Consider the following 22051-nt stretch of genomic DNA (forward strand, 5'->3'; position numbering starts at 1 on the left):
GCATTGCTGGGCGTGATGTGTATGACTTAGATCACTAATACATTATGTGTATGAATCATGTGGACTGCAATCAATCGAGAAAAGTCCCACAGTAATATATGAAGACAATGCGGCGTGCATCGCCCAAATCAAGGATGGTTATATTAAAGGCGATAGAACCAAGCACATATTACCAAAATTTTTCTCCACTCACGAGCTTCAAGTGGAAGGCAAAGTTGATGTTTAACAAATTTCATCAAGTTAGAACTTAGCAGATTTGTTTACGAAGGCATTACCAACAAAGGTGTTCAAACAACTCGTACGTAATATTGGCATACGATATCTCAGTGCAATTGGTGCATTGATGTATCTTGCTAATAATACCCGATCAGATATAGCATTTTCAGTTAATCTACTAGCAGGATATAGTTCAACACCAACAAAGAGACACTAGAATGGTGTTAAACACGTTCTATGTTATTTACGTGGAACAAGTGACATGGGACTATATTTTGAAAGGTATGATGATGCCAAAACAACCAAATTAGTTGGTTATTCAGATGCGGGGTATTTATCTGATCCACATAAAGCTATATCTCAATCTGGATATGTATTCATGTATGGTGGAACTGCTATTTCATGGCGTTCAACCAAACAGACTTTGGTAGCCACCTCATCAAATAATGCAGAATTAATTGCATTATACGAGGCTGGGCGTGAATGTGTATGACTTAGATCACTAATACATTATGTGTATGAATCATGTGGACTGCAATCAATCGAGAAAAGTCCCACAGTAATATATGAAGACAATGCGGCGTGCATCGCCCAAATCAAGGATGGTTATATTAAAGGCGATAGAACCAAGCACATATTACCAAAATTTTTCTCCACTCACGAGCTTCAAGTGGAAGGCAAAGTTGATGTTTAACAAATTTCATCAAGTTAGAACTTAGCAGATTTGTTTACGAAGGCATTACCAACAAAGGTGTTCAAACAACTCGTACGTAATATTGGCATACGACACCTAAAAGATATCAGTTTCAATTGAGGGGGAGATTATACAACTGTACTCTTTTCCTTAGCCTTGATTTTTATCCCATTGAGTTTTTCCAGGCAAGGTTTTTAACGAGGCAGGATGTATATGATAAAGAGGTATGCAAGGCAAGGTTTTTAACGAGGCAGGATGTATATGATAAAGAGGTATGCATTCAAGGGGGAGTATTATATATATTATGTATATATATGAATGCATACACCTCTTCATATTTATTTTTAATACCCATTATGTTATACCCTTTTGTATCCCCCATTATGATTTGTAATTATAATGATTTATGGTGTATTTGTAACCATATTTTTGGTGGTCTATAAATACCAGCATATATTTCATTTGTAAATAGTTTTTGGAGAGAATGACAAAGAAAGTTTGTTGGAGAAATACATATATTTTACTTTATATTCTATTAAGAATGATAGGCTAATAAATTTAGAATTTCTCTAAATTTATAACAGTTACAATGATTTTACCCCAAAAATAATAATACAAAATACTCATCCGTTTCCAAAAGTTTTTAAATTTGTCAAAAGTAATATCAAAACACTTGTCACATCTCCAAATGCGGACTTCAAACTCTGATCTTATTTTTTTCAATCATTTCAAGTGTCTACCTACAACTAATTGGTCTGAGTCTCTGAGAATAGCGTCAAGAGTCGGCCAGGAAAGATGTATTCTTGTTAATTGATTTGCAGTCAACGGAGGAAAAGTGGAGCACCAATCATCGTCTACTTAAATATATATAAGCAGATACAGTACAGTAGAACACATGAATGTATAGATTTTTATGTAATATAAATATAAATATAGATGTAGATGCACATGTTCCAGCAAAAATGTCAAAATCCCCAACTGTACAGTCTACCTTCTCTCTTCCTTTCTCTTTCTCTCTCTTCGAACCGTGGAATCGATGCTTGGCAAATATGGGATCCTGCCTTGAACGCGAGATCAATGCCTTCCTATGGCTCTCTCTGATTACTGTCACTGCCTTTTTGCTCGGGAAATTAGCAAAGGTTTTCGAGTTTTGGGCCAAAGCCCGCGCCATACCTGGGCCGCCTTCCCCTTCCGTTTACGGCCACTGCCATCTCATCTCGCGGTCCAATCTAACTGGTCTGTCGCTTCATGGTTTCTCTGTTCTGTTCGATTACTTTTTCTGTTCCTGCTTTTGTAGTTTTCTTGTTTCTGGGAGTACATTTCGCATTATAAAGTGCGATGGAATTAGTGGTACTGAAAGTATAGCATGAGCTAATATCTGTACAAGTAAAGAAGGAAGTATAGTTCCGGAGGACTTTATGCTTTCTGGATGGGATAATTAAGAAACATCATAATTAGTCGATACTTAGTCCGAGTCCTAAAATTGTATCTGTCTAGATCTGGGTTCTTAGCCGTTTTCTCAATTCTATTCATTTCAATAAATTGTGGGTTTTATGCAAAATTGGAAAGTTTGACCATAAAGTTTAAAATCGAATAGTTACTGCGAAATAAGGTTTTGTACGTATTTAGAGCTTTTTAAAACCAAGACTCAAAGACAATATTGTAAAAATCTGATAATCTGCGCCCCTCAAACCATAGTAGTTTGTGCAACTGTTGCTAGTTTTGGGAATGGTAACAATGGGATGAGGCTGTAGTATAGTTTGACTATACACTGGAGTGGTTTTCACTTTGCTTAAATGTTTTTGGATATGAAGTTTTAAAAATTCTTATGATGGGCTATTATGCTTTTCTGCTTTCAGATATCCTGTACAAGTGTCACGAGAAATATGGAGGGGCTGTGAGACTCTGGCTAGGTCCTAATCGGCTTCTGGTCTCAATAAAGGATACTGAACTTATCAACGAGGTACTTACAAAGGCTGAGGATAAGTCGCCTTTGACAGGGAGGGCTTTTCATCTAGCTTTTGGAAAATCAAGCTTTTTTGTCTCGTCTTTTGACAAGGTTTGCTGTGTCCCCACTCCTTCTTGCTCTTCTTTCATTTCAATTCCTTGTTAAATTTTGTGTTCAAACTCTCTTTTTGATGTTATTTTGTGAGATTATCAGGTTACACTTTAGTTAATTCATTGCAATGAATACTCACTTGACAGTTCAATCTTGAATATATCTAATATAAAGTGGAATACTGTTTTTACATGCCAAATTGCATGAGTATGTTTCCTAGCATGTTCTGATAAACATCTTTATAGTTATGGAATCCGAAATTATCTAATAAGTGAATCCTACTTGAGGACATCTGGGTGCTTTCTTGTGGTAGAAAAGCTGATATGATGCAGATGTAGGGACGCCTCACCCCCTCTCCCTGTGGAAGAGGATGTATATTGAAACATGATGACTAACAGAGAGCGAGAAAAAGAAACCTTGATTTGGATCCCTTTGGTGGCATCTTTGTAAATTTGTTGTCAACCAAAAATGTAAGAGGTCTTTGTCCTCATCCTAAATTTTGTCACTTTGTGGACGTCTAAAAAAAGTCAAGAACTGGTTGGTTTCCATAATCAATGACTCCATCACTTTACCTTTGGATTGTGGTTTAACCAGTTTTGTAAAATAAGCTGTTTTGGGGGGGTCATTTGGTTTGACCTTGGCCGCTTATGGACTAATTGGCGAACCGACCTACCTATTTGATTTGTCAGGTCGGGCTGGTCTGTCTGGGTCCAATATTTTAGTGAGACAAACCGTGAAAATTTCGCTTTCCCACCTTCCTGTCACTTGCCTCTACCTCCCTCTGATTCTCTCACAAACACAACTGGGTGGGTGGGACGGGGGTTGATAAATGCCATTTTCCCACTATTTATGAGTTTCTTTTTCCTCTAGTTTGAATTTCTGAATAAAGAGTTGGTGTGCTCGAGCTTCTCTGAAGTGCAGTTTGATTGCTCTGGATCTTTTGAGTTCTGTAACTATAGATTTTATTCTGATACTTGTTTATTGATTTAACCATGCAAAAGTTTGCTAGCTAAAAGTTATTAGCTTATGCTTTGTTATAGTTGTTGCCATGGCTCTGGTGTACCTTTATTAGTTTTGCCAATAGAATGTAAATAGGTAATTAGTATATGGTGATAAATCAGTAATGCTGGTTTGGCCTTATTTCTGTGACCAACCAGTGGTCTCCTAATGTCTTGTTATATATCTTACTGACCCTTAATGAAACTAATACAACTGGCCAAGACCCAAGAATTTAGGTTTTTTTGTCTCTTCTGATCACTTAGAAGTATGTGGTATTATTAATTAGGCTTGATTTATGTAAGATAATGAAATTAACCGTTGATGATGAAGGGTAATTTTTAATCTGAAAGAGAGACTGTGAAGATTATTATATTTTAAGTGACATAATGCTTGGGATGACAATTGCTTGTAGTAGGCAATGGGCTCATATTTGTGTACCACTTGGATTGTACAAGCTTATTTTGTAGTGCACAAACTTTGTTGAAATTGTCTAATCTCTACTCTAAAGTGACTTGCGCATGTCACTTTGCATCCATGATCAAGGCCATCTGAAGGATCACCTAGTGCTAGAGGCCCCTACTTCTATTGGGTCTATGGACTACGGAGGTTTAGATGTATGTGCTTGTGCAATAAGGTAGGGTCCTATCTCCTACTTGGATGGCATCCGAGTAGCAATGATCAATCTTACTCTTTTGCCAATTTTGTCTTAATTCGTTGCCAGGTGATGCCCCCTTTTGCCAATTTTGGCTTAACTCATCGCCAGATGATGCAAATATCATTAGAAGTAATTTGTGATAACCTTAGTATTCTCCTAATTTGATCTTTAATATTGTTTTTTCCCCAACTCCACACAATATAATGGTTGATATTCTGGTCTGCAACTATAAAGCACCAGGCCTGTTTTCAGTACTGAAAACAACTGAAAGTATCTATACTCGTGCCATACTAATTGTGCAAAAATGCATATTTCACCTATTTTCTGCAGGTAGAACATCAACGGAAGTCATTGGAACTGAAACTCGGGGGTAAATTGCTTGAGAGAGCAAGATTGATTCCTGGGAAAGTATTGGATTGCGTCATAGAGAGAGCTCAGATTACAATGCGCGAAGGAGGTATGGACTGTGAAATGCTTTCTCAGCATCTAGCTTTTACCATCCTGGGAGCCACAATATTTGGAGATGTATTTTTGACTTGGCCTAAGGCAACTCTCTATGAGGAGCTGCTAATGAAGAGTGCTAAGGATGCGTGTTTTTGGGCATCCTATGGTGTTGCTCCTTTCTGGAAACAGGAGTTTTGGAAGTATCAGGATTCATGTACTAAGGTGAAATCCTTAACCCGGGAGCTTATCCAAGAATGCAGACAAGACAGCAAGTCGGAGTTTTTATTGGATTTCGATGGCCATGGTGACGTGCGATGTGAACCATGTGGAGAAATAATAAGTTTGATGTTTCATGGGTCTCTGACTATGGGTTCACTTATTGCTAATATCTTGACAAGGCTTGTGTCACATTTGGACATACAGGATAAGGTGCTTCTGTTTTTAATTATTCATTTAAAATGAAATTTATAATTTTGTGGCATGAATTCTTAGTAGATTTCTCGTGTAATTCTAATACATGATTAATCCATTCTGAAGCCTAGTTTTACTTTCGCCTTGGATTTTTTAACTACATAAAGTATCCAATTTAGGCTTTAATGAGTATTATCATTTTAAGAATTTTCTCTGATAATTAAATTCCAGTGGACCAATTCCATATCAATGGGGATATTTTTGTTTAATGAATGTGATTTTTACAGATTCACTCAGAAATAGTTATGGCCCAAAAAACTGGGAGAAGGCCAGATCAACAGAATGTAGATATAATGCCCAATCTCATGGCAACTGTATATGAATCAGTTCGTCTTCTTCCAGCTGGACCTCTACTGCAAAGATGCTCTCTCCGGCATGGTAATTTTTTTTTCTTTTTTTTTTTGTTTTAATCACCCATCATAATTGACATGTTGCTTTAGCTTCCTTCTGTAAATCTTCTTGCTTTGTCAGTGAACAAGTTTTTGGCACGATATACCTGCATTTATCTTGTTATTCACTCAAATTCTTAAGGAGAAGAAAGATTTATTTATGGGCTTTTGATACATTTCTGCATTGATTATTGTTGGCTGCACAGTTACAGACTTTGCACTGCTGTCTTGGTTATAAAGAAAATATCTTTCCATTTTTAGTAAAAACTCTTTAAAATATTACAAGTTACATAAAAGCTGCTTTTGCTCTTTTTATGTGGGTGAAGAAGAAGCTGTTGCACAAAGACTCTGGTTCCAGATGAAATTTTATACTTGTTTTGAGAACTTTCTGGAATACATTTAACTATAATTAAATTTCCCGAATGTCAATAGGTTCAGTGTCATCCTGTTATAGCCTACCATTTTCTAGGTAGTGTGACTGGTTAGGGTAATATGGCAGTTATTATGTTCTAACAATAGTTGGATGTGGATGAAGAGTTGCTAAAATAGATTGTCTACATGTAGTGCAAATGGATCCTTATTTAGATAATTTATGCTGGAGTTATCATTAAAATATGCTACTCCACTTATCAAATTTACTCTGAAGGAACCCGTGTAAATGGTCTTCATCCACATATTTTTTTATTCACCAACTTGTTTGTGGCCCATGACGTGTAGATAAAATTAAGAGCTGCTGGAACTTAAGGCTGTATATTAAATACTGAAAGCAAGTACCAGTATGACTAAAATTAATGGCTAAGGCAAAAGTGAAAAGTAATGAGTTTCTCTTCTGTCAGTATCCTGGTCATTATCTGTTTCATCGCCAAGGCTTTTCCCATGCGAGTCCAATTTGAATCTTTATTCAGCGAATTTGTGAGGTTTGGCAGATGATGGACATCAAGGTCCCAGCCATTGAACTATATCACCCACTTAAAAGGACACTAATCTGCAAGTCCACGAGTTGAATCAAAATTTTCAGTAGAGTAAACTTTAAAATGAGAAGAGAAGATTGATCCAGCCTTGCAATTAATAGGTGGAACGTTGCTGGTTCTATGATGCTGTGATGAGCGTCAATCAACTCTGGAACTAGTGCCAATGTCTAATGTAGGTAATTTGAGAAGACAAAGGAAGGAGGGCATTAGCTCACGAATATATGTGTTTCTATTTGAGCACACATAATCACCCCATCCTCTATGTGGTTTAAGGCTTTAAGCTGATCCCCTTTTGTAGTGTCAGAGAAGTTTTGAGATTTTTTTCCCCGTTACGAACCTTGTAGAATGGCATATATTCCATTTATTTTTGTTATTGGGAAGATTGATTTGAAGTAGTTTAGTCAGCTGAGCCTTTGTATATGCTATGAGCAAAATTTGTACTGCATGCTTTAAAAGTTCTAACTAATATTATGAATGCATAAGGGTAGACATTCAATGAAACAACTGAATTCATTCAAGTTGACTGTAGGAGGTGACATGGGGTTATTAATTACGGAATTTTTATAAGCATATGATTTATGATAACAAATTTTCAGCTCAGTTGCTTTTCATCACCTGATTAAGCACTTGATTTATTTTATTTATTTATATACTTTTTTACGGTGCACTGTTGGATTGTGGTCTATTCATGCTTGAAGTAGCATCCAAGGATCTCTTGGACTCACTACTCCGTATTCTAGATACATAAAACTTAAGCTTTCCAGAATAACTGCATATAAAATATTTCTTTCGGGTGCAGTGACTAATTTCTTCTTGTGTTTGTGCTTATTGAAGATTTGAAACTCAAAAATGGTATGGTGATACCTGCTGCTGCGATTATCGTTGTGCCTGTTCAGTTGGTTCAGACGGACTGTTCAAATTGGGGGAACGATGCTGGCAAGTTCAATCCATTTCGTTTTCTTTCAAGGACTGATGGCAGTGGCAGATTTATTTCCAACCAAAAGGAGTTGTTGACAGGTATTGTTGTCTACATGTGATTTTTAATGTAAAGCATACATCCCTCTGAAGTCGATGCTGTTAATTAAGTTTACTTTGGCATGTTTTACAGTCTCTTCCGGTAATAAATGAAAATAAGTAAACATAACTAGTGATTTAAAGTCAGGATAAGAACAAATGAAGAAGACTGATCCAATTTTATTTTAACAAGATGGAGGTCAAATTTGTCTATTCAGTTCATGCTGATGGAAATAAAATTTTGTTTTCTTATCACTAACGATGTTCAACTTTACTTTGCTGGTTTTCTGGTGGCCTGGATGGAATGTCACTGAAATTCCTACGTTTTTAACTAGAGTTGTACCAGCATAAGTGTGATTTTCCTATCTACTTACATATATGTTAAAAGAACATATATTAGTCTTTTCCCTTCTCTCAGATATACGAGGAAAGCATATTGCTCATTGGGCATCCATGATATGTTTTCAGCCAAATTTCATCCTCAAGTCTCTCTATTCCCATATACTTTTGATGATCCCTAGTTGGCAGTTATACATGATGACCCCAAAAAAACACTTTATCTCTTTCCTCATCCGCTTAGTAGTACCAATCCCAATTCTCAGTCACCACCTTTCATAAAAAAAAAAATTAGTCCTTCTGAATGTATGATTGTTCATATGTGGTTATTCACACTCAAACTTTAGATGGTATCAAGGTAAAGTAGAGACATGCAGATATAAGCTAGTCTTATCAGGAAAAAAAGAAAGAAAATTTCAGTTATAAGCTAAAGAAAACAAGTTGATAAACTGCCTTGCTTCTTTGTTCTACAAAAAGCTAAATCACATGGTAGCATTTAGATTAGTGCCTTCTTGCTGGGACCTAAAGGACCAGCGAAGGGAATCCACATTTCAACAGCCAAGTACTGGAACTGACTTGCGAATCTAACCTTTTCTGTCTGTTTTGACATGGAAGATTGTTGAGACAATCCTACTTGGGAGTTCTGTTGGGCAATTCGTTATGCTGCTTATTTTATGTAATATGCATGCCCTCCTACTTGTACTATAAATCTATGTGTTAGATTTAAGTTGTTATTGATGATTTCTCTTGCAACAGGATGCAATTCCTGTATTATAAAAGAGCCAAATGAATGTGGAGCATTTCTTCCTTTTGGATCTGGTGCACGCGCCTGTATTGGACAAAAGTTAACTGTCCTTGGAATTTCATCATTGTTTGCTGCTCTCATTGGACACTATGAGGTTCATACTCTTATCCTGTGTTTCTTCCTGTTATCCAGTTTATATTTTGCCCATGATCATGAGCAGTCCTAGAAAAATAGCATAGTCAGTGTGAAAACAATCTGAACATGGATACCTTTTGAACACAACTCTATATGCATTGGGCATGCAGTTGCTATGTCCAAAAATTAGAAGAAAAGTTAAAATTAGGATTGAATATCGGACATGGAAGTTGGATATATCTGACAAAAGTTGGGACTCGGTGGGTTACTTTCTAAGTTTAGGGTTTAGGTGTAAATCAGATGCTTCTAATATAAAACTTCCCTGAATATTTTCTGTGTTCTATGTCTGTCTTTGCAAGTAATGTATCTGTGTCCCCATGTCACACGCACATGCAAAAGGCACACCAAGTTATAGCTTTCCACAAGCTGAGCAGATGAAAGCTTTTGATAAGAGTATCATTTGTTGCTTTTGTGAATCTTTTTTTCCCCTTTTTTTGGCGGGGTAGTGGGAACCTAACGGCTGACTGGAAATCAGTTGTCCGCATATTTCTGCATATTTTTCAGTATAAGTGCTAATTTCCCCAGGCATGCTAAAGAGTAGGAAAACCAAGCCCATCCTTTGAACTGGATAAGTTTGTATTAGAATTGACTTGTACAGCCTGCAATTGAGTAAAACTATGAAACATTCTTCTTGACCCCTATCTTCTGAAGCTGGAAAGAACTGGAAAAGTTGTTTCTTTTAGCTTTGATTGATTCTTAGAAAGTTCTGTTAGAGATTGACTTATATTTTGTGTTTGGCTGTGGTGCAATTTTTTAAGTAGTTGAGGAAATGTCTCAGTTATTCAAGTATGTAAAGACCATGCAGTTTGTTGTATATTCTACAACTTAGTCAGATAATTCCACAGATACTTTCTGCAGTTATTCAAGTATGTGAGGAGTATGCAGATTCTTGTATATTCTGCAACTTAGGAAGTGTTTGTGAAAATCAACTAACAAAATTTTCTGTCTAAAACTCTCTCCAAACGGTCGACTTTCTTCCCCAAATTTCTTTCAGCCACTCCACCAGCCTTCCCCAAACCTATTCGAGCTTCTTGCTTGGCCGACACAACAACAATCGCCTTCCTCGTCACTGTGGTAGATGGATTGGGATTTGCAATTGTTGATTTGGGGCTAGGGTTGCATTTTAGGATGTAAATATGGTCGGGGGAAAGAAAAAAAAAGAGTGGGAAGAAATAAGGGATTTAGATCTCGGAAGGGGGAGAAAGAAAAAAAGAGTGGAAAAAAAATTGGTGTTTTAGAATTTAGAGAAATGAGAGTAGAGAAGAAATTGGGGTTTTAAAATTTAGAGTTGTGAGAATGAAAGAGAAAAAGAGAATGATACACTATGTTTTTTCTAATAAAATTGTTGGGTTGTATATTTTTTTAATAAAATTATATTGTTATAAATAAATAACAGTAAATATTATTATATTAATTATAAAAAATACTAAACATATGGTATAATATTTTAATTTATTGTTATAAATCTAAATTACTAATTAGTTTAGTAGTAATATAATTCGTGAAAGTTTAGAAAATATATATACATCAAATTATCAAAATACTTGTATATAATTTTGTATAGTTATTAGTATTAATAAAAAGAACTATACATAAGTTATATTTTAAAAGTTGTTGATCTTATTATATACAAAAGAAATTTAAGAGACGAATTTTTTTAAATCAAAGTACAAAATAGTAATTGATCTCATTATATCTAACAAAATAACAATAACAATAATTAAAATTGTTCAACCACCACCACCATCATCATTATTACTATTACTACTACTACTATTATTATTATTATTATTATGATGATGATGATCTATAGATCAATTTATGGGAATCACCAAATTGTGATATAAATTTATAAGTAATAAAATAGATTGCACACTATATATCTTGATATAAATATAAAACTCACAAATATACATAAAAAATCATAACTTAATTCTTAGGGACTTGTCAATTTTAAAAAGTATAAGAGATTACAAATAGATATTAAAATATAATATATAAAATTTGCATGTTTATATTAAATAATTATTTTAAATAAATATTAAACTTACTAAATTATTAATTAAGCTTGTTTTTGTATAAAGATTAAATGTATAAATAAAAGTACCACAGTTTATTATTATCTAAAACTTAATTAATAATTATAATATATGGTTAATTTTGAGTATAATTGATAAAGTATTGAATATGAAATTAAATATATAAAAATATTAAAAATAAAAATACATAAAAATAAATAAATAAAAGGAAAAAGCTCGCGAGCTTATGCACAGAGGAAATTAAGCTCAAGGTCGAGCTCAAAATTGAGCCGGCTTGACTCGTCTGCCACCCCTGTATTTGTCAATAATAATTGTTTTTTCAAAAAAAAAAAGAATTTTATTTCGATTAGTATATTTCATATTTGATTTATTAAAAATATTCATAGAAAATTGAATGTTTAATTTAATAATACATCCATTAAGTAATATCATTGTTGATTCATATACAATAACGAAACTTGCATGAATGCAAAAAAAAAAAAAAAAAAAGTTTTATTAATTAATCATAGCCATTTAATTTATATTTTTTATTGATATAGGAACAATATAATTAGATAATATAACAAACAAAATACAAAAATTCTAAAATATTATATATGTGAAAGTGTAAATTTGATTACTGTTAAATTATTCAAATTATTTGAAAATTTCAATATCAACTTTAAATATGCAATTTTAAAAATAAATTAAAAATAATAAACTTGAATTAAAATTATTATAGTGAGGGTTAAGTAGTAAAAAGGAAATTGGATTTATTTACAAAAAGGTCAAAGTAGCTAGAAGCACTTGGGCGTTTGGCCTAGAAGTGATTTTCTTAACAGTTTAAGAAGATACAAGCTGTAGCTGCATCGCAAACACCTCAAAAGTGCTTTTTTGGAGACAAAAGCTGAAAAGTGCTTTTTCAAACTCTTGCAAACACTCCCTTTCTGCTGAAGCTTTGATTGCCTAAGTCCCTTGGATACATTTCTAACCATGTAAATACAAAGTTAAAAGTAAATCTCAAGTTTACCTTCAGGTTACTTCTATATTTCCTTGGTCAAATTTAGTCTTGAAAAAAAAAAACGAGTTTATTGTTGAGTGTATTAAAAATTATATTAAAGGGCAAATTGAGTATTGATTTACAAAGTATAGGATCCCTATGGGGCAGGTGGCCCGTCCTTGATTGTTGATTGTGTAATTTTTCAGGAAAAAGAAACTATGGAACACTGAAAGTAAAAGATTTTGTCCAAAATTTCTATGTGTATATTTGTATTCCTAAGAAATTAATGAATTATCCATGCTTTCTAAATTTATTATAATTATTATTTTATATCTGGAAAATCAAATCATTAGCGACTCTTAGCACTTGTTGGAAAAAAAGTGAAAAGATCACCATATGTACTGAGTTGCATCAGAGCAGTGGCCTTTAAGCATGGAAAATTGATTGAAGGAAAGAGAAAAGAAAGGTGTCAGGTCAGTACACCACAGCTTACAGTGATTATAATAGTTGTTGACTTGGTTGATGACTAGATGTCAGTTTGTGATTGGATTTTGAAAAAAAAAAAAATAGAAAAGATAAGAGAAGATTGGTTGAAAGAGGAGTGGATGCTGCTTGTGATCTCATTCAGCAGCTCCCTAATCCATCCTCCCCAGATCAATTTGCCCTTTCTCTCTACAACTCTAAACAGTCTTCTCTTTACTTTTTATATTTTCCAGTGGCCGAACATATTTTGGTGTATCTGTGATGGTGTTCTTCACCAAATATTTTCTGGTTATTTTTTGCCCCAAATATTTTGAAGCTGAACTTAGTAATTTTTTTAATTCTCATAATATTATTCTTCATGCAATTCTTTAAACTCTTGGTACCTGAAGGACAGATTATTTCTAAGGTCAGGAGTTTCTGAATTATTTGCTAGCAGCTTTACCTCCTCCTATAACCCTCTTTCTTTCCTTCTTTTTTAATATAAATCTGCAACAGGGTTGTCTCTAACTTCTTTCGGCAACTAGTCTAGTCGTTGTAAGGCAAGTCAGGGAACATGCTGACTTTTCCCTTTTTCTTTCTTTGGTTTAAAAAGCGTATCTTTGTTACCGCCTTTTTGTTTTTAGAAAGCATGGACTGTATCCACAATTTACAGTAAAATCTGATGTTTTATTTTTACAATGTTCTGTAATTTTTTCTTTTCCTCAAAAGTTTTATAATTAACAAGGACAAAAAGAAAAGAACAGTGTGGAAATGGGAGAGAAATTTTGAAAATGTCATACTCTCTTTGCACGATTGTACTTGGGTGCGTACATCTCTAAACGTTGGCTATAACTGTCTCCAGTAGATGCCCACAAGTTTGCTCCTCAAATCCTTGTCAAATCCTGGTGCACTCTGACTACTAACTACTTGTTCAATGCATTTATAGTAATGCTGTACTTGAATTGTGTTTCTGCTTATGCTATGGGTAAGTTTTTCTTTGACTGGTACCAGAGTGCTTGAATTTTCTAGGGGGACAAGTGCTCCAAATGGAACTCTTGGGCCTAATGAGACTGTTTTCTTTATTAGATTCTCCTGTAACAGATTCTATTAGTAATCTTGAGTTTCCCATACATAACTTTTGAAGAATAAACAGTACTGCCTAATCAAGCAACCATAGTTATTAATAGCACGCCATGGTGCAAGGCGCATAAGGCGCAAGCCCAGCCCCATTTTCAAAAAATGGCGCTGGGCTTTGTCATGGCTGTGGAAAGGCGTGCCTTTCTGCGAGGCTCAGAGGCGCGCCTTCTGCAAGCCTCTGGGCGAAACCCAGTTTTTTTCAAAGACGCAGTAGTGGCAGAGGGCGCTACAGGGGCAGAGTACGCTCGCGAAAGCTGTGCCACGCTAGGGTTCCGGCGCCGGCGCCGGCAGCTGCTGCCCAAAACTAAGGTTTCAGAGAATGAGGAGAACTAGGGTTTTACACAAGGAGAAAAGAAAAGAAAAAGGGAATAAATATTTAAAAGAAAGTAACTGAGAAATGTAGGGTTTCTTTAAACCTTTTAACTTATTTTTTTTCAAAAAAAATTACAGAATGATGTGAAAGAAAAATTTTGAAAAAGAAACAGAAGAAAAGAGAAAAACCATTACTAGTTGTTTTACACATTTATTATATGATATAATGATTAATATAATTTCTAATATCTATATTTAATTGTTTGTGTAATATTGAAGTTAAAAGATATATTAATATATGAATATATAATTTATTTATGCAAATTTGCACCGTAATTTAGAAGTCCGCACGCCGCGCCATGCACCGTGCACCATGGCTCCAGGGCAGCTTTGCGTTGTGGCTCGCCGTGCGCCTTTAACTATGGAAGCAACTTATTTTTTAAACTATTCCTTGTTTTGGTTTCAGGTAGTGTTTATAGAAGTTTTTGCTTTTGGAGAAGTGATAATATGTATAAAATGTTGAAATTTGTAGAACCAGAAGTTGGAGATTTTGTTAAAAATAGTGAGAAGTAGAGAAAAGTAGACGGTGGCTGTTTGCAAAAGTGATTTGAAGAACTTAATTGATAAAGACAAATGTAAGCTTATTTGTTAATAATCATTACTACAAGGAGGGAAAAATACGCAAAAATCATATTGGATTACCGAAAATCGAAAGCAATTAGGGGTGTTTCTAGCTTTTGGGTCAAGGGTACTTTTTTCTAGAGTTTCGAAACCTGAAGCTGATACTCCAAATTTTCAAAAGTTGATCGTTTGAAGTCCTAAAGTTGAAAAGTGATTAAAGCTAATGCATAAACTCCCTTAAGCTTTTGTTTCTACTCTATGGCCCTGCTTTTTCTTGCCTTGCCTTAGAATCCAAGAGTTTCTGCTTTGGTTTTTATAAGTTAATCTGCCTCGTTACGTAAAACCCAAGCGGGACTTCACATGTTTAACTTATCACTGCAGGTAAGGCTCCTGCCAGGATCTGAAAGCAACCCAAAACATATGATGAATAACTGTGTTCTTAAGCTTCTTCCAAGTCCCCAGATAGTTTTTGCAAAAAGGAACAATGGAATAAATGAAGAAGCCGTGTCTATTTAATTTCGAATGACAAATAAATGAAGGAGCCACGACTCTTGAATCTCAAACAACAACAGATTTCAATTTTTGGGGCTCTCGTTGTGCTCAATGTGGAGGATAGTACGTGGGTATATTTCCGCTCCCCATGTTTTTTCCTTCAATGTTTTTTATGTGGCACTGGCGCCGTCTTCATGCTATTATAATATTGTAGAGTAGTTTTTGAAGCGCTAGACCACTCTCTTGGAGCCTCTTGTTTCATCCCCGTTGTGACTGTTGTTAATGACTCCCTTTTTTCTCTCTGGCGAGAGTTGTCATAGCTTGTGATTAAAATCTACCTGTTCTGTTAAGGAAATAATTTGTCAATGACCTGTTTATCCCCAGTAATGAACGGTCAAGTTGTTGTGCTACTCAAAACATTTGCTTACTCTGGAGTTGTATGATATGTATATATGACGATGAACTTATCTGTTTGCTTTTGATGCATTTCTTGGATCCTACTCAGGGAATTTTCTTATTGGAGATTCTTTTGAATGCTTTCATATTTTTTCCTTTTAGATAATTTAATCTTCATAAATTATAGTCAGAACAAACATAGAAAGTAAGGCATCAAAAAGGCAAGAGTTGAAAATTCTGCATTTAACATTGAGAAGAGCGGAGTTGGAAAACCAAAGAGGAAAGGGGCCAAACTGCTCAGGCAACACTGGTCTGCGGTAAAAGGGCCTCAAATCTCCTCTTTCAGTCTCACATAATGCTCTTAATACGCTGGATAAATAATTAACCAAAACTGTAGGGAGAATTGCGTATTACACTCCTGTGTTATAGAAAAATTACTAAATATTTATTTGTGTTAATTAAATAGCAAAAAAAGAAAAAATCTGCGTAATTATAAACACCGTAAAAAAGTCCTTTCCGTCCAAAAAAGTGTAGAGTTATCTACACGAGCTGGACATGTGAATGGGATAATTTTTTGATGTATTTTCAACCTTTATCCTCTTTGAATAGAAAAAATTGTTCCTATCAAATATTGTTTTTGATTAATTCTTTATAGTTTTTTATGTTTTGGTGAAAAAAGTATGATAAATACTTAAAAATAGTATTCATCAATATTTATATATAAGAAATATTATTACGTCAAATTAAATTACTCTACATATTTTACATACGAACTATCAAATTTTTAAAACTAATATTATTAATAAGTTTCTAAAACTAATACATGATTTTATTTTTAGAATATTATTACTTAATTTAATTTTGTGTTGGATATATTTTGAAATTATATTATTTATATAAATTACAGTAATAAAATTTAATTCTTTTAATATAATATATTTAGACATAAAATATACTAAATTAGATTATTTCAATATATTAAAATTTACAAAACAAAAATACAACAAATAATATATAAAAAAAGAACAAAACAAAATGGATCGGTCCCCCCCACCCCGGTTAATTAAATATAATTATATATTATAATATCTTTATTTTATATATAATGCAAAAATATATTTTATAAATTACTTAAAAAAGGATTTTCCCATAGATAGCCATTGTGAAGAGGAACTGCTTGAAGAGTCAAGTGAGTTACCTCATCAAGATAATGCAACACCATCTGTACCTACGGTTCCCAATAATAGTGCTTTAGTTCTCTATAGGTCAACTAGAATATCTCAACATCCTAATAGGTATGAATTCTTAGGGTTGACTAGCCAATTAGACGATGATCTAACAACATACAGAGAGACTCGATGGTTTGAATCAAGTTTGGACCCTCATGGACCCACCTAAAGGCGCTAAGCCAGGTGGTTGCAAATGGGTCTACAAACATAAGTTTGAAGCTAGCGAGGAGGTTACTTGCGTTCAGGTCTAGGTTCATGGCAAAAGATACACACAACGACTGGGGGTCAACTTTGAGAAAACCTATTTGCCCGTGGCAATGGCTATGAAATATGCCAGATGGATATTAGGACGGCCTTTTTGAATGGTTTCATCGAGTAAGAGATCTACATGGATCAACCAAAAGGTTTCACGTCTTTTGGAATTTAAGCCGTTCATTTTTAATTAGGAAACATCAATAGCTACTAAAATAAGGACACAATGGCAAACCACGAAAAAAGTTGATTTTGTTAAGGACAATTGACGGAAGATGAGCACTAGCAACATTTCAGATATTACAGAAGATTTTTGTATATATTTTTAATATGAAAATTTGTAATCGAATTTCTAAAATATGGGGGTTTTATGCAATTTTTCAAAAAATGTATTAGTAATCCCATTTGTACAATCTGTATTGAGCAAGATGAAACAATATCTCACCTTTTCTCCAAATGCAAGAAACTTCTACGCACATATATATACATAAGATTCATCTTGCATTAAACAACTTGCACTTCATGTGGATCATTTGGAAGATTAGAAACCATAATATATTCCAATAGAAAAAAAGCACACATGTATTCTTACTTAGCGCAAATTAAGAGTTTAAACGAATTTTTAGAAGTAGAAAAAACTATTACAATTTCAAGTTTTAAACTTCAAAATAATATTTTAATTTTTATTTTTTAAAATTGAATTGTGTATCACCCCTTTTTATATTGTAACACCCCACTAATGATCATCATTTTTATTTTAATTTGGAGCGTTACATCTTCTATCCTAACACTATAAATAGCAAGTCCCCAAGATCAGGAACACACACAACTCACTCTTGCATCTCAATTCTCACATTCTTATTATTCTTATTACATACTTTTAGGCAACTTGATAAGGTCTAGTTCTCTAGTCTTCTTGTGAACGTGCTCACAATAGAAACATCAATTGAGGCCTTCGTGGGTTTTATATTGGGGTGGTGGTGAGCCGATAGTACCTGCATGGAGGAAGGCCATAACGATCTTAGAACAACGTCAAGTGATGTGACTTCTACATGCTAGTTATTTAAATTTATTTTACATATATCACATGCATTATTTGTCTTGATTTGCCAAAACTATTTTAATAGTAAACTAAAATTTTCATACAACCTAAGGTCGTGATTTCTTAGTTCTTAAGTAGTTAACTTCAAAATTATATTTTTAATTCTCTCTATTTTAACTTAATTTTACTTTGAAGTATTTATATATTATTGTCCTCATCATTATGATAGACTTGTTCATATTGATATTGCATGTTCAGTTAATATTTGCATATATTGAAGTTAATTATTCTAAATATGAAATTTTGGTTCATGTTTGTACAAAGTTTTATATTTAATTTCATTTTCAAATTTTGAAAAATAAAAAGAACACATTAAAAGGAATGTGTGATACGACCCGAGAATATACTAGCGGAAGTAGTAAACAAAAAACCATAATAATAAACTCCAAGGATTTCTCCAATCGATCCCCAATCTGCACATTCAAATTACCAAGTAGTCACGAACATCAAAGGAAACATTTGAGCTAAACATCATCTGAGATTTCTAAAAGTTCACATTTCTAAAAGAATACGCACATTTAGAAATGATTCATCATATGCCTTACAATAGATAATGGAATCATCAACAAAAAAGCAAGTGTGTCTCGAAAGATGGCTAAGAATTGGGAACCCAAGAAGCCCGTGGAATCCGAAACGGAATCAGGGGAGGAAGAAGATGACGAAGCTACTTCTAAAGACGCTGGCTCGCAGGATTCCGACTCCGAACCCGATCTAGCGCAAGTTAGCAAAAAGCGCTCATCCTCAACATAGGCAACTCCCAAGAAAGCCCAACCTCAGTCCTCCTCTCAACCCCAACCGCAACTGCCTTCATCCTCTGATGAGGAGGAGTCTGGATCTGAATCGGAGTCAGAGTCCGACGAACCAGACCCGAACGTCAAGCCCATAGCATCCAAGCCCATGGAAAATGAACAGAAATCCAATGACGGCGCTAGGAAGCTCAGATCCAAGCCCATTGCTTCGGATCTCGTAACTCCTGCTAAATCCACCGCCACAAAACGCCCTGCCGAAGAGAAAGAAACGGAGACTAAGGATGCTAAGAAGTGGAAGAAAAAGGCCGAGCCCGACACTTGCGAGAAAAAGTCTACTGATGATTCGAAGAAATTGCTTTTCCAGAGGCTTTGGAGTGAGGATGACGAGATTGTGATTTTGCAAGGGATGATAGATTATGTGATCAAGAAGAAGTTCGATCCGGTTGCTGACTTGAGTGCTTTTCATGATTTTATTAAGAAGAATTTGCATGTGGACGTGACTAGGACTCAATTACAGGATAAGATTAGGAGGTTGAGGAAGAAGTATGAGAACAATAAGTGCAAAGAGAAGGAGGGTAAGGATAGGACCTTCTCGAAGCCACATGAGCAGAAAGCTTACGAGTTGTCCAAGAAAATTTGGGGGAATGAGAGTGGGAAAGAAAATGGGGTTGAAAAAGTGATGGGGAACGGTAGTGCACTGAGGAAGAATCCAAGCAAGAGGCCTAACACGGTTGAAAATGAGGAAGCTAAGGATGTGAAGAGTGTGGAGGTTGTGAATAGTGATCCGGAGAGGTTGTTGCCAGCCAAGCGAGTGAATTCTGGTGGTGTGACTGTGGAGGAGAGGATTCTGAGGATTGGGGCAGAGTATTTTGAAAGCGGAAAAGGGCTCGAGGGGGAAAAAGAATGGAAGAAGCTGAGAGTCGAGGAGATGGAGGTCAACCTGAGGCAGTTGGAGGTGAAGACTGCACAGGCAAAGCTTATTCTGGATGCTGTGAAGTCCGGGGGTCACTGAAGCTGTAGACAGGTTATGTCATATTAATGCCTTGGCAGTGTTATAACTGTAGGATTTTGGGTAATTTGTGTCTATGCTATGGATGGATTGTTAAGCTAATTCTAGATTTTGGGTAAAAAAAAAAAAGCAAGTGCGGAATTCGAGGAGCATCATGCGCCACCTTTTGAATAGCCCCTGTTTCCTCAACCATTTGCAACATATGGCTAAGAGCTTCTGCACATATGATAAATAGGAACTGGGAAATAGGATCCCCTACCGAATCCCTCAACTTGGACTCAAGAAATCGAACCGATTCCATTCAAAATAAAAGAGAACTTCATAAATGAAACACAACATTATTAAATCAATGAAATATGGAGCTAAACCCAATCTACTAAGAACACGTTGTTAGAAAAATAAAAGATTGTGCCATGGAAAATTACTGCATTGAAAACTAAATTTCGATACTACAGTGGTGCAGATAGTATAAATCGATTGCTCCCCAAGGTTAACATAGCTATAACGCTATTACACGTGCACTCGTAGAAGAAAGCTTGTAACAGCGAACAAAACAACACTCAAGAGAGAAAAGAAAGAAAGCAGATAGAAGAGAAGAGGCTCTCGAATTCTTTTAGTGTTTCAAATGCATGGAGTTGAGTCTATTTATAGACGCACAACTTGGTTGCTGGACAACCATGGACTCTACACCAGCCATAAAAAAGGTTACCAACGGATTTATTATTCAACAGAAGCAAAAAACTCGGCTAATGAGGGCAAATGAGAAGACTTGGTCACTTAGGAGTCCAAAAACATGAGAAATGAAGGATTCAAATGTAATTTTTTCAAAAAATATATATAAAAGCGCGTGCCCAGTCCCGTCGGGATCGAGACGGGATGGGCGGGCGCCCACATGTGGTGATTCTTCCAAAATCCACCTACCCACACTTCTCATTCCAAAGGTAGCAAGATGGTTTAATATATATAGGAGAAAAGTTGTTTATATTCTCTATTTGCAACAAGGAAAAGGCATTAGTCATTCCCAACAATCCTCCACAAATTACTAATGTAGATGAAGAATATAATTTTTGAATGAAGGAAGAAATATACTTAAGCATTAATACTTTCGATTGAATTAATGCATAGTGAAGTGAGGCAATCAATTCGGCTAACGAGAGTGATATGACTCTTGAACTTTCGATAGCTCAAATTGAGACCCCCACAATCACGTATGAATTCCTTAGTATTCGTTGTTCTGCAATGAAGTTTCGAGCGCTATTCTTGCGCTTATACCTTGGGTTCTAATGAGTGTTCTAAAAAGAACTTTCATTTTTCTTTCATAGAAGGCGGCCCACCTCCACACTCATCCAAATAGTTTCATCAAGTCTATAGACCACTCAACAACTGAGCTATGAGGCTAGCTTCCTGAACAAAGTCATGGTTATCCATCAAGTCTTTATTAGGACCATCCAAACAAAGGGGTATAGATTTATATGGTCAATATCATATTTCATCAATCAAGGGGTTTTAGCCCCATTGCTCTCGTAGCCTCAAAGATAATTCTCCTGGTAAGTCCTTTCGTGAGAGGATCTACCAAATTCCTCTGGAATCTCACATAATCCAAAGAGATTATCCCATTCTTTAGGAGTTCTTTTGCTACTTCATGTCTGATACGAATGTGTCTCCTTTTTCTATTTTAAGCATAGTTCTTGGCAATTCCAATAGCAGATTGGGAGTCACAGTGCAGAGATACTGGCACAGTTGACCTCCACAAGGGCACATCTCCCAATAAGTTTCTCAGCCACTCTACTTCTTGACCTGCTAATTCAAGAGATATAAATTCGAATTCCATAGTAGAGCGAGCTATACAAGTTTGTTTTGCAGATTTCCAGGAAATAGCTCCCCCACCCAAAGTAAAAACAAATCCACTAGTTGATCTTACTTCATCATTATCGGTAACCTAATTTGCATCACAAAATCTTTCTAACACTGCAGGAAATTTATTAAAGTGCAATCTCAAGTTTATAGTCCCCTTTAGACATCTCAACAAGCGACGTAGTACATTCCAGTGTTCATTATTAGGATTATGGATATATCGACTTAGT

The 22051-nt window shown here is 35.1% G+C and overlaps 2 protein-coding genes across 2 annotated transcripts; both read left to right on the forward strand.

Annotated features, from left to right (window-relative positions):
- LOC105172201 (cytochrome P450 734A1) lies at nucleotides 1689-15717 on the forward strand. The gene is made up of 7 exons (XM_011093563.2): nucleotides 1689-2146; nucleotides 2770-2969; nucleotides 4954-5496; nucleotides 5766-5916; nucleotides 7733-7915; nucleotides 9005-9147; nucleotides 15120-15717. Exons 1-7 carry the CDS (start codon nucleotides 1810-1812, stop codon nucleotides 15252-15254), a joined length of 1692 nt encoding a protein of 563 aa, XP_011091865.1. The 5' UTR covers nucleotides 1689-1809; the 3' UTR covers nucleotides 15255-15717.
- LOC105172245 (GLABROUS1 enhancer-binding protein-like) lies at nucleotides 18580-20158 on the forward strand. Its single transcript, XM_020697218.1, has one exon. The coding sequence runs from the start codon at nucleotides 19107-19109 to the stop codon at nucleotides 19968-19970; it is 864 nt and encodes a 287-aa protein (XP_020552877.1). The 5' UTR covers nucleotides 18580-19106; the 3' UTR covers nucleotides 19971-20158.

The sequence above is a fragment of the Sesamum indicum genome, linkage group LG10, assembly GCF_000512975.1.
Source record: "Sesamum indicum cultivar Zhongzhi No. 13 linkage group LG10, S_indicum_v1.0, whole genome shotgun sequence".
Classification (NCBI taxonomy): Eukaryota; Viridiplantae; Streptophyta; class Magnoliopsida; order Lamiales; family Pedaliaceae; genus Sesamum; species Sesamum indicum.

Coding starts and splice junctions, on each gene's coding strand:
- LOC105172245 (XM_020697218.1), top strand. CDS start 19,107: ATGGAAAATGAACAGAAATCCAATGACGGCGCTAGGAAGCTCAGATCC.
- LOC105172201 (XM_011093563.2), top strand. CDS start 1,810: ATGTATAGATTTTTATGTAATATAAATATAAATATAGATGTAGATGCA. Junction 5,497..5,765: donor ATTTGGACATACAGGATAAG/GTGCTTCTGTTT, acceptor TGATTTTTACAG/ATTCACTCAGAAATAGTTAT. Junction 5,917..7,732: donor AAGATGCTCTCTCCGGCATG/GTAATTTTTTTT, acceptor TGCTTATTGAAG/ATTTGAAACTCAAAAATGGT.